The 14008-nt window shown below is 29.3% G+C and overlaps 1 protein-coding gene across 1 annotated transcript in view; it reads left to right on the top strand.

Annotated features, from left to right (window-relative positions):
• Positions 1-352: 352 nt before the first annotated feature.
• LOC107172414 (uncharacterized) overlaps positions 353-14008 on the top strand; it is a 28405-nt gene continuing 14749 nt past the window's right edge. The window contains exons 1-2 of the mRNA XM_089219344.1: positions 353-910; positions 1195-1719. Of these exons, the coding sequence (XP_089075470.1) occupies positions 1370-1719 (350 nt within the window). The 5' untranslated portion in view covers positions 353-910; positions 1195-1369. The remainder of the gene's footprint in view (positions 911-1194; positions 1720-14008) is intronic.

Genomic DNA, 14008 nt, shown 5'->3' with positions numbered 1-14008 from the left:
CTAGTTCTCAAAAAACGGTTCGCTATTTGGAGGTTTCACTGTATAGTGTATTAGTGTGTGTTATAAATATTAATACATATTTATATATTTTGTATAGACTATAGGTAGTGATAGGTAGCTATTTACTATTTATATAGCCATATAGGTATAATTAGTATTTACCTCCAGCGCAGACGGCCGCGGCGTATCCATAAAGTAATAATTAGTACTCTATGGAGTATGGGTGTCTCGGTGGAAACGCGCCCTCGTAAAGTAGTACGTTCAACGGCCGCGGGTGGCGGCCTGGTCGCGTCGCATCGAAGGTCGCCCTTGCGCACACCCGTCGGTCATCACCCGTTCGTGAACGCGACTACGCAAGTACTGATGTACACAACATCAGCGCCAGTCTTACCCCTCCGTTGCACGTACGTGTGTTCTTCTGGCGTCACTGTAATTTTAATTCGGTTTTCGTTTGTTTTCGCTCATCTGGATAAAATAATAATGTTTATAATATTATATATATAAAGCACGTATTTCTATTTTTTTGTGTTTATCAGTGGTTTAAACGTATTGCTTTTTAGTTTGTTTATTCGTCGCGAAAAAGTGCGTTTGTGGCTTGTGGGTGCCCAACGATGTTTTGTTATTCTTCACAACGTTATTTAATAACATAATAATTATATTATCACAATAATTGTGATAATATTTTAAGTTGAAAATTTAAAATTGAATTACATATCACCGTGTGACTGTGCTACGAGTGCCTCCTAAACATATAAATAATAATTTTATACAATCTGTATTTTCTAATAATGCGTTACGTGCTTCGTAGTGGTGTCAGATTGGAAATCCGATAGGTACTTGGTCAGCTGTAACTTAAAAGAAATCCACGAAAATTGATCAAAAATTTTGATGAGTGTCAAAAGTCATGCAGGTGAGTGAATGTTAAGAATGACTAGAGAAAAATGTTTTCTTAAATATTTATATGTTTGAATTTCATTTTTATTAGCTTTTGTGAATTTTTTAAATATATTCTCTCCTAACTTCACATTAAATAACTTTTAAAATTTTGAATGATTATTATTATATGTAACAATAGATCTAGATTCATCATAGATCTTCATCTTACTATGCATTATAATATTTACTATTTTGAATAAAATTACATTAATTAGAACCTAAAGTTTTTATCATTATAATTTTATCTTACTATTATAGAAAATCAAAGGGATATGTTTGGAACATCCGTCATGCGTCGGTCATACTCTACCATATCATCTGTGCAGTAATGGTAGCTGCGGCAGCATATTCGGACAAGGAAAAGCCTCCATGAATAATCTGAAAAATGCCTCGCTCTGCCTTTACGCACTTTATGTCGGTCATCTGATACGGCATGACGACCGAATCAACCGACCAGCCACTGCAATCTGCTGGGCCCTTGTTCACAGACCCAACAGCCCGATATCGGTGCGCGTCTAATGTTCCATCTTGTAGTCATGGCGTCGTCGCTCGACCGGCGACTGCCGCTAACATGAACCAAGTGCCGAAAGGTTACTGTTACTCAACGGATAATAATCTAATTGTTAACAGTGAGTGTGATAAAAGTTATCACTGTCCTAACTCAACTGCAGTTGTCACTTTGACAAATAACATTGTTTCAACCCCAGCATCTTTTGTGTCTTCAATTACTGTACCAGCAGGATGGAGACGACTTCATAATAAAGGAGTCATAAATTATATAAGGTAAATTGAACTTTGAATATAATTCAAAAAATACTTAGTTAACATTTTTTAATGTCATGAAATGAGTAGTTAAATCCATTTTAATTTTTGAGATTATGCTTTACTTAGGTATTAAATAAGTATTTAATGGAAGTATATTGTTTAAATTGTTTTGAAAAATAAATGTTAAGGAATCATATTAAAATAATTTTTAATTTATGTTCTGGTTAAAAAAAAATATAAGTATACCTATTATAAAAAGTTCATTAATTTTTTACATGCTGTAATAAAATTAGGAGCAGCTATGTTTAAGTATCCTTTTTTGAATAGTTGAATCATCTTCAAAATAATTTTTTATTTTATAAATAATATTTATATACTGATTAATTTAGTTCAAATATATATCATATATTACAAGCAGCTTCTTAAGTTCTAACCTAGTGTTGTTGTTGTTGTTTTTTTTTTTTGGTAAATTGATTTAGTACTTAAATAATAAAAAATATTAGGTACATAGTGGAATATATTTTTTTTTCATATAAAATTGAAATTTGACAAACTATTTAGCGCCCTAACTTTGGTATACCTATATTAAAATAAAATTTTGTTTAGTAATTAATAAATGTATGTTCTATACTTCTATTCTAATTTTAAAGACACTGTATATAATTTATATTACTCCGGCAAAGAGTAAGAAGTTTAAGTGTTGAAGTAAACAATAAACATGGTTTTTGTAAGTGACATGGAAAAAAAATATTCAATCTAATGGATTAACTAATAATAATATAATGATTTATGAATTATGGCTTATATTGTGATATTACCTATATATATTTTTTAACTTGCGGTTTTGTTTAAATTAGTAATTCTAAATGTAAAATATATGTAACCGTCGAGTATTATTACTATTTTCGTCATATTTAAATGTTTAATTTATTTAAGTACAACCGTTTTCACTATTTTTATTTTTATTTTTCACGTATTTACTATTTAGTGTGGTATTACAATATTTCTTAATTTCCAATGGTTAAAACAATGATTTGAAAATGAAAGCGCTAAGACCATACTACGTTATCCTTTAAGTCCCCTATTTAACCTCTATTATTCTCTTGGTGGGCTATTGGAAATATCTGCTTCTGTGTCGGCGAAATTCTGACCTAAAATACTATTTTACACCATGGGGTGTCTTTGATTTACTACTGTATAAGATGCATTCTTTTGAAAACACGAGGTTCAATACAAATCACCTGGCTTCCAGGCTTAAAAGACCTTTTTCCCCTAAATTACACCCTAATATTGTAAATTATACCGGACATTCCTTATGTACAAAAAGACGTGTATATGACTTCTATAGAAGTATAATACGCCATGACCGTTGACCGCAACCGGCTACCCATTTTACAACCCTGTTAAATTTGAAAAACGTTAAGTGTATAGAACAGATGATATCGATAATATTCGTATTTCACGACACCACGTTACCATTTTTTTCTCAGAACATTGTTTATTTCTTTAAAATTATTTAAATTTTAAGCTTTTGCAATATAATCTATGAAAATATTAATTTGTTTTTAGATTTTTACACATTAATAACAGTCATTTCGTTTCAAGTTATTTTATTAATGTATTAATTATAAAACATGTGTAAACTGTACATTTTAAAGAACTAAATCGTTGTTACAAAAAAAATATATTCTAATCAGACGCCGAAATTTAGAATAAAAACATGATTTAATTATTTTAATGTGTTTTGGATTTATTCTAAACTAAGGTTTAACCTAACAAACCAAATATTTTATTAATATTAAATTCAATGTTTATGACTTAGTTATTTATTTAGTACATTTAATTTAGTTATTTTTGTACATCTAATTAATGATATAGACATGTTTAGTTCATTTTTTCCCTTCATATCTACATATATAATTTATTTATGTATCTATTAAAAAAATGTACCTACTTCGTTTTCATTACCGAATACTAGTAGATACCTAATCTAACCTTCATCACTAATCCATACAATTTTGACCTCTAAATATATCTTATATAATTGCCAAAAAATGATTCTAAATTCTAATTCAATTATCATTAGACCACTATAAAAGGAAATACAAAATTTATGTTCATGGTCACCTCTCGCCAGCAATGAAGGAAGAAGCTGTAAGGTACACCTAAACGTTCATCAGTTGAACAAAAATATGTGTCTAAGTTATTTGTAAGGAAGAAAAAATATATTAAGTTGAGTGTAATCGCTTACGACTGGTTTAATTTTTTTAGTGATCCTTAAGCTTTACGTGTGTTTGAAGCGATTAACCTTGTTGTAATAAACCAGTTTAGTTGGTCACTGAAAGGGTAAACATGATTCTCTAGTGTACTATTTAAATCTGATTCAAATAAATTGTGATCGTATTAAATAATTTGTTACATGAACAAAATATCTTTAAGTATCATCATAGAATAATAGATCAAAGATTTATTGTTAGTTAAGATTACTTTGACAATATTATTTGTATTAATGAATAATTCTTTATTTACTTGTATCGATGTTTTCTTTTCATACTCGTACTCGTGTAATTACTATTACATACAGTTAGATATTTCATTACGTCTACAATTAAAATATTATAACATGACGTGCTCTATTAAATTACTTTTTAATATGAATTACGTTTAATACTTCGCTGGGTACAGCCGTTTCTTCAATTATCTTTCACCAATTTTGTAATGACCCCTTATGTGATCCCTAATCACCCTTATGTGTCTTTACTTAATCAAATATTATTTTACTTGAGATTATGAAGGTCATGCGAAGTATAAAACCAACACTTACAAATTGTTATTTGGAAAGGTTGCAAACATATTAAGAGGATATTCGCACATGTTATCTCCGTCACACGTATAACATCCTATTATGTAACAAACTTTTGTTCAGCAATTCTAATTATGTGCGGTAAATTTCAATAATAGACTTCTAACCTAATTCTTAGGTAAAAAGATTATCTGTATAATAATTCACAATGTTTTAATTTTTAAGGGATTTTGAGAATTTTTTTATTTGTAATATTGTACATACATATAAGATATAACTTACGTAAATATTTAAATATCGCAAAAAATCAACGAGAAAACAAAAAAAATTTCTCACCTTAAAGTTTGATAATAGATCAATTAATTTTATATTGAATCTTACAATACACAACTGGAACTGCTGAAGGAAATTTGTTGTGTGGATCCTATGTAAGACATTAACGATTAAACATTAAACATAATGTTACGAGGATATAACACCCTCTTAAGTATTATTTATAAATAAATACCTAACGTGTTTACGCGTGTATTGAGTATAATATGATTTTCAAAAGGATGCTGTTTTGCCATAACATGTAGAGTACTTTTTAACGGCAGCAGCTTAGAAATTTTGAATTCTTATATTGCTAGTTTAGTTTCTAGACTTTCAAACACTAAGTAGTATACCTCATTTATTTTACTTCGCTTAATTTTTATAATTTATTATTCGTAAATATATATTTTTTAAATTATGACGATGTCAATTCGATTATCTAAATGAGTATACAAATTATTTGTAAACTATAAATTAAATTGATTAAATTCAAATATTTTATGTATAATCGTACTTTAAGAGGATGTCAGCGCACTATTTGTTTTCTCTCTCTGACCCACGCGTAACATAGACGAAACCTGACTAAACGCATTTACGAAGAATCATTTTTTCTATGTCTTTAAGTAATTTTAGAGTAAAACCTTTCATTACTAAAAAGATAAAGAATAATATTTTTGAGGGAATGACATATCGATTTTATATTTTATTGATATTTAACTTAGTATTCGACTTTCAAAATAAACAAAAAAATACTGTACATTTAAATAATGCTTAAATTATTTAGAGACAATATTTAGACAAATCGATATGTCATTCCCTCAAAAATATTATTTTCTATATTTTTTGTAATGGGAGGTTCTACTCTAAAATTACTTCAAGATATAGGAAAAATGATTCTGCGTATATGTGTTTTGTCTATGTTACGAGTGAGACAGAATAATGAGAAAACAAATAGTGCGCTGACATCCTCTTAAGTTAATGACGGTATAATTTGATTTGACGGTTTAATTTTAAAGGCTTGAATAACGTAGGGTTGTGTTTGTTGTGTTATTTTTAGATTTAGTGAGTAACCTACCTAGTTTAATGGTCTGATAAGAATACTCTTATGTTTTCTTTTCAATTCTTAATGGTTCTTAAAAATTTTAAAATAAGGCAATAGCCAATAGATTAAATTTGATTATTATATTTTATTGCCGCACATAATATTATTTAAATTGAATTTGCTATTAATATAAACTTTTAAAAAAGAAAAATCATGCATATGAATTTTTGATGATTTTAAATTGCTATATAATATATCTATGAGTTATGAAGAAATTTTCATAGCATTTTTAAAAGGTTTTTAACAGAATATAATGTTGCCCCTCCCCCAAAAAATCCTGGTTATGCTTCTTACGGAGTTTATTCATGATTATGTGTCAACATTTTTATGAATCAAATCAATTATTTTTAGTTTCGAATTTTTGACTTTTTATCACCAAAGAATGTAAATGTGACACAGAGGTGGCAAATCGCAAATGGTTAGATCATAAATCTAGTAATTAGCAGTTATCGGCATCGTATACTTAAAATTTTACGTTTAGATATTTAGTAAAGTATACGTTTGTAGTTAATAACTTAAGATTAATAGCTACAAACAAATTGCCTAAACATATTATGCGATAAGTGTTGTACATGCATTTTGGCGAATGTACTCGTGATATTCCCTATGTTCATTCTTTAAAATTAAATTGAGTGTATATTATAGGGGAAAAACTAACGCCTAATCATTTAAAGGTAATTAAAATATCGTAATCGAAAGTGTCTTAAATAAAGTTTTGCTCCTTAAAATAATAATAAAAAAAAATATCGAAACCCAACAGTTTTTTTGTAACGTTTTTATGATCGTAATTAATCATCGAAATGATTTGGTTAATTCTTTTCGTTTATGACATATAGCAAATGCGCATCTAGCATAACTAGAAATTGACAGAATTTCTCTGAATAAATGCTGCTGACTGACTGACTGACATTACAACTGAGTTCAAATACAAAATGCATAAAAAAAATTATCATTTAATGGTAGGAAGCTGATTTGTTTTTAAGTGGGTAATTAAATCTGAGCGTGTCTCAGGTGGCGTTTGTTGTTGCAACAAAACAGGCTATTCTCACGATTTGTCGTCTTTTTTATCGAGTTAAGGGCCGCTGCCGCCAGGTAGCTCCTTCAGGACTGTATTGATTACCGACTAACCGAGTCAATTAACTGTCGGCTGTGGCGGAAAGCGTCCATGAGTGACGTCACAGTATATTAAAGGCATCCCACCCACTCCAGGAACGCTTCGGCAGCTTTTAAACGATTTACTACCGTTTTAGGGCTTCCCAAAATAATATAAATTGTAATTTCTATAAAATCTTTAAGCAAATAGATGGTTATATTATATAGTTTTTTCTTCTTATTTATCGAACACGGAAATATGTATAATATACCTAATGCATTCCATTTTAATTTTTGCTTACCTCAGATATTATTTTTTCGTCTTCATTCTTACGTATGTATGTGTGTTTTATAGGAACGTAAGTTGAGTGAGACGATGGATGCCCATAAATCTTGGTACCTACACAAATTATGGAATTTACATGTTAGAAATCGGAGGAAAGTAGAAGAGGGTGTATTTGATGGATGGTTTGTTGCCGCTTTACTTCTCAAACTGTATTAATTTTGGATTTAGGATTACGCGGATTGTTAGACGGTTTAATTTAGACGTTATACGGTCAATCGACCGTTAATAACATTAGACCCATTTAACTTAGAGACATGAAATATAAATGCTTTCTCAACTTGCTATTTAAAATTTGTATGAACGTTTTTATTAGAGTTATTCACAATTCAGTTTTCAAAGCTTTTAATCAAAACATAATTACGACACAATGAATAAAATATAAAATAAACTAACTAGAAACAATTTTCATTCGTTTTTCATGCATGCATTGATAATGGTTGTACAACATTAACAATTTATTATTAATGATTATTGTCAATTAATTATCTTAATAGTGTATTAATTATTTCATGTTATTTTACTTTGTTATAATTTAATTTATACGTGATGTGGTTAGTTTAGTAATTTTAAGGGAAACCTTTAGTGAAACACTTTTAACCGCTCTGTATACTCTTATTTTTGTATCTACTTAATCGAGTCGTTGTCGACAGCGACGTAGTCAATAGTGTTATTTAGATATATTTTGATACGGTGGAAGAGTGCAGGGATTTACCGTCCGTAAACTTCACTTATACCCGTTACAACTACAACAGCGGCCGGTGGTTCCGCCCGGTGTGATCGCCGCCTCCGGGTCCGTCTTATTGATTTACCCCCTTGGAGAACACACACAGTCGCAAGCGACCGTCATCCCCTCACCCGTGGCGGCTCTGGTTTTCTTTCGGGTTATGTAATATTACGACATTTGATCCAATAGAGGGCTTCTCATCCGTCGGGAACCCCTTTACCACCCCCTTACGACTTTTTACCCGGATAAACCCCATGTATACCCGTCGTCATCACCTAATGCGCTTTATTGATGTTTAGCCTTTTGAAGAGCCGTTTCCGGAGTAGCGTACGGCGTACACAAACACACTCACACACACAAGCTGCATAACTAAACGTTTTTCCCCTTCTTCCCTTCGCATGCCTTGCGATCACACAAATTAATTTTCGTCGCTTCCAAATGACCGATCAATTTTGTCTTTTCGTATTTGTTTTATTTATTTATTATTTTTTCCCCCACTAATTTTCCCATTACTAGTGTACGCTGCATACTCGATGTCCCCGATGATCCGTCTGGCCGCATCCCGTAAATGGCAATAGAACTGCTGGTGTACACGTATCGATGCACTTCTGACAGGTCCGCCGACGGCAAACGAGGAGCGCGAGCACAAGAGCGCGTGAAACCGGTTTGCGGCTCGCTCGAATTGTGCAATTGCTCGGCGGGCAGTGCAATATTACCACCGCCGCCGTCTGCCACCACAGTTCACGGTATTTTCTTTTCCGATCATCGCCGCGCCACCGCCGATGTGAGAGGAGAAAAAGAAGAATGCGTTTCTATAAACCGGTCCGCGCATTCTATATATGCGTGTGTTTAGAGGGGCGGGAAAAAAAGAAAGAAAAAACGAGTGCAAGCTGTTTGAACACGAAATGCAACGGACAAATGTTTTTTTTACCTTTCATTTATGTACCACAGGTACTAACTACTTGGTTATACATAATATCGCGTTCACGTCAAGTCAAAATGTTTTAATCGCGATGTTTTATATTATAATATTATGATTATTATTACATAAGATCGTGTAGAATAGAAATAGAGATATTCGTGGTATTTTGTTCTATTATTCCACTATTTTATTAATTATAATACAATATATAGGTACTTATTACATTTTTTTTATCGTTGAAAGTTTGACGATGATGAATCTATATTTACTATGGGTGGTAAAAAAAAAGGAGGTAGGCGTTAAAATATATAAATAATTATTTACTGTTAATCTCATATTATAAGTAATTACCATTATATTTATTTAGGAGAAATGTGTGAAAACTAAGAACTGTACGAATAAATCTTTTTTGTTTTTTTATCATTATTCTGAAATAATTTCAATTATACCTATATTGAGTACAGTAAAATGCATTTGTTACGATTATTAACATTTGATTAGTTGTTTTTTCCATATTTTGTTATTGAGTGCCAGACTTATGAAAAACTTTTTTCGACTAAATAGATTAACGTTATCGCATCATTCATGGAAATTAGTAAATTCTGAAAGAATTCTCAATGTGTTTTACAATTGCCATGTATAAGAAATCAGGAAAAGTTTATTTACTTTTATAGTTTTACTTTACATGTATATTTAATAAAAATTTAATTTTGTATGGTATGAGATAATATAATTAAAATATTTTATTTTTGGGATTTAATAATAATACACATAATGTTGACTATTGTTGTAAAACAACAATCAATTTTTCTTTCATCTTCCGTTAAAAAGTGTTGAGAATGCCACACTGCGTTCTACAGATCATTGAATATCATTTAAGGTTAATCGTATACATCTATTATACATGTCTATTGTTTATACACTTAACAAGGGCCCGGATTTAAATGCTCTTAAAACCATACAAATAAAGTCTAAAAAATAGCCAAAAATGTCCTTAAAAAAATGCCATTTATATTTTTTTACACAATTTGGTATTTTAATTTAAAATTTATTATTTATTTTTTTATTAAAAAAAAAAAATTGGAAAAATTGACTTGAATACGTGATGCTGCTATGATGTTAACCGCATATCTTTTGGGGCAATATTATCCATTCTAAACAAAGATACTAAAATATATTATATTAATAAATATGCTAAATTTTTATAGAATATTGAACAAATATGCATTAAAAATCATAAAAATGACCTAATAATGCTTAAAATGCTCTTAACAAAAAAAAATACCGAATTATGCAAGAAATGCAAAATAAAATGTTTAGCTTAGAAACATTCGTTACATGAAACAAATTATGTACTTGGAAAGCATTGTCTATGATTAACCAAAAAAATGATGCACTTTGCAATGAAATCCAGGCCCTACTTTATGACTATGAATTTCTCTGTAATTTTTACCTCGTCACGGCTAAAAAATAAACAGATCAAAAATTAAAAATTAATAAAATCATAATAATAAATCATGGTTCATATGAGCTAATAAAATTTAACAATCTAGAACAAAAATTAACTTCATACTTTGGTTTATAATTTTATTTAATTTATATAATATTTTGGTATAAAACATTTGTATTTTTAATATTTATAAAGTTTTTCAACGAAATTATTAGGTAGGTAGTTAATGATTATTATAAAATTTCAACTTGATCTAATAACTTTTTTATATTATTAGAATGGTTCTTAAAGACGGCCCCCAAAATCCAAATATGAATTTGATTTATAAGCTGAATAAGGCTGTTATGCGTGACCCCGATCATTCGTGTATTGTAATTTTTTTTTTATCAACTACGCCATCATAATCATAATCGACCAAGTGCGGTGAGTGAGGTCATGTAATGAACCTTGCGTGAGGATAGAGAAATTCATGTGCAATAAAATGTTTTTAAAAAACATTGATTTTGTGATATGCGTATAGTTTTATAGGTAATTGTGTTTTCCAAATGTTTGGTGTTTGTGTGTTATTAATAACTTCTAGAATATTAATAAAAATAATACTAACAGAATAACAATATTTTGATTCATAATACTTTGTAATTAATTATTTCTAATTTATGATATACGACGAATACGAAGAATTAGCAATATAATAAATGAGTTTATTTTTTTCCTATTTTAGTAATTACTGATCAACAATGACAAATTTATAATTAGTTACATTATGTAAGGTTTAGGATATCTTTTGAAAAATTAAAAAAATTAAATTTAGTATCTCATATTATAAGTATGAAATGTATAATATTCATCTATGAATAGAATATTCTAGATGTTCAATTAAAGTGTACTGTTTGCATTAGATGCCTCGATATTTAAGATTTATGTCTCGTGATATTTTTCTTTTTAGTTGTTTAAACACACGCACATACTTTCACTTAGCAAAATAATGAAATTTACTCTACAGTTAATATAGTTCATTGAACCTTTCACCATGTGGTGGAATATGGCACATTGTTAAGCTATGGATAGGTTTTTGGCCTAATTACCTTAAATACAAAACATTTTTCTTTACCACGTGATATCTTTAACGGAAACATCGTGACAATGATTGTGTATAAAACATTTAATGGAAATTTGGATCAATTTAATCATGTGAAATGTATCTGATATTGAAATCATGAAATATATATTCTGTGTTTTATTCTTTCAAATATTTTTATTTGTTTTCATAAACTTAATAATTAATGAATTTAACGTTATTATTTATTGCTAAATTAACATAGTTATTTTACAAAATTTAATTTAATGTTTTCTCGAATATTAAATTTATGACTTTTTATTTATTAGGTATTTTAATAAAGCTTTAAATTTTTACAATCCTTCACATTGAAATAATATATACTATTACTACATCTAAAATTACTTTGTTGATTATTAAGTATATTCTATGTATATTTCATCTTTATTTTACCATTATGATCGTTCTCGACCAACTTGGAATATCATTCTCTATTATTTACACATAACAGGCTTATAAACACTTTTATCCGCCCACTTACGCAACTTACCTCTAAGTAACAGTACTTCTATCCTCTAAAATACCAAAATCGTTTAGCAAGTCGTGCGGTTCATCAGTTTCACGACTGTGACAGTCGTGACGACCGGACCGTTTTTAATTGGCATAGATGACTAGTATCACGACCACTGTCTATCAATTTCACTAAAAATATACCTACACCTATTCGTCAAATCTTTTTATACCCCAAAATCACGAGCAAAGTGTATAGACAGAGTATTTTTTATAGTTTTAAATGTGTATTTAAAATGATATTGGGAAATCTAGACTCTGGAAGCCGATCACGTATAAAATCTGTTAAACGTTATCTATTTAGTTGCTGAAGTATTTCAAATATAATATTTAATGATAAACAATAATAACATTACCTATTTGACATATAATATTAATATATTATATTCATGTGACAAAATAAATAAACATTTTTATTAATAGTCATTAATGAATTATAAAACCAACTACCTATAAAATATTTTAAAATTACCTTAAATCGAGAAAGTTGGCACATGACAGTGATTGAAAGTACATTTAGACAGACAACTGTGCCGCATATTATGTGTCTCAGTACAAACGCACACTGTAAATTTGATTCAGGTGTTTCAATTTACTGTCGTAGTGTCGTAGTGTACTAGTGTAACTATTAATTAGTAACCTTTAATAATTAAGTTAATTTACTTATAACCATACTTGAAGTTAAAATATTTTCCGTGTATTCAAGTGGGGGTTTTTACGGTATTTTAATTTGTAAACAATTCTGAAAATTTTAAACTTCAATATTTCACATACTCATAATTTGCTTAAAAATTATAACATCGTAAACAACCCATGTTACAATAGATAATGTTTTTACTTTTATAGGCTTAATAATGTATCAATTTATTCTATTATTTAATGTTTCTACTCAAAATTGGAACTGCTATAAATGCAAATTTGTTTCGTCGCTTACGTTTGTAACGAACACTATACGTACATGGGCGTGGCATAATCCTGATGAGTATTAAAACGTGTCATTCATAGAACACGATAGATTATGATATTAATACTAAAGTTGGGAAGTGTATTAAATATTAATATGACTAGGTATGAGATTCGTATTTAAAAATGTTTTAGTGTTAATTTAAATGTTTTATTGTATGAGATCTTCAATCTTGTGAACGGTCACGATTTTGACCTTTTCTCTGCGATTTGTTTCTTGTTATAGTCGTTCCTATAAATACCGGTCGGACAACATAAATAAAACCATCCTATTATTATTGGTAATACAATATACCAATAAAACAAATATTTAAATAATAATATTATACTCGTATATTGAATAGGTATATTTATTTAATCATATAATAATAATTAATTCCTATACATAATATTCATTACCATTTCAAAGTGATTATAAGTATAATATGTGTATATGTATAGCACATGATGTATTAAATTACGCCATAATTTTTGGCCATGATAATTTGCATTCGACATTTTTGTTATGCAAAGATTTCATTGCATTTTGTAGTCTTATATTGGATTCGGATGTAGGAAGAAATTTGGAACACTCACATTATGCATACTACTGAAACTTGTTTATTATGCAATAACAAACTTATCATACCTCCCAGGTTTAGTGTTGATCAAACTCAAATATAAATCTTATTGTGTAGAAGGTAGTCCAATTTGCATACAGACAGTAGGCGTATTGAAGAACGCTACTAATTTTGAATTTTAACACCAAGCTTCAGATACAAATAGCTTGTTATGATTTTCGGGGCGCGGTTTTTCTTTCGTCATCTCGTGTTCTATTGTCTGCGTGATCATTTGTACTTTAATTCTAAAATAACCGGTCACTCCTTTAAAAATTCTCAGCATTACAACATTGTTTTCAAATGTTCCTAAGGCATTCGTTTTGACCCACTTATGTAAACGAAAGAAGCGATACTTGGAGAAAGAAAC

The sequence above is a fragment of the Diuraphis noxia genome, unplaced genomic scaffold, assembly GCF_037042655.1.
Source record: "Diuraphis noxia isolate RWA-SAM2 unplaced genomic scaffold, SU_Dnox_SAM2 contig0002, whole genome shotgun sequence".
In the NCBI taxonomy this organism is placed as follows: domain Eukaryota; kingdom Metazoa; phylum Arthropoda; class Insecta; order Hemiptera; family Aphididae; genus Diuraphis; species Diuraphis noxia.
This window is presented reverse-complemented; position numbering and strand designations above follow the sequence as displayed.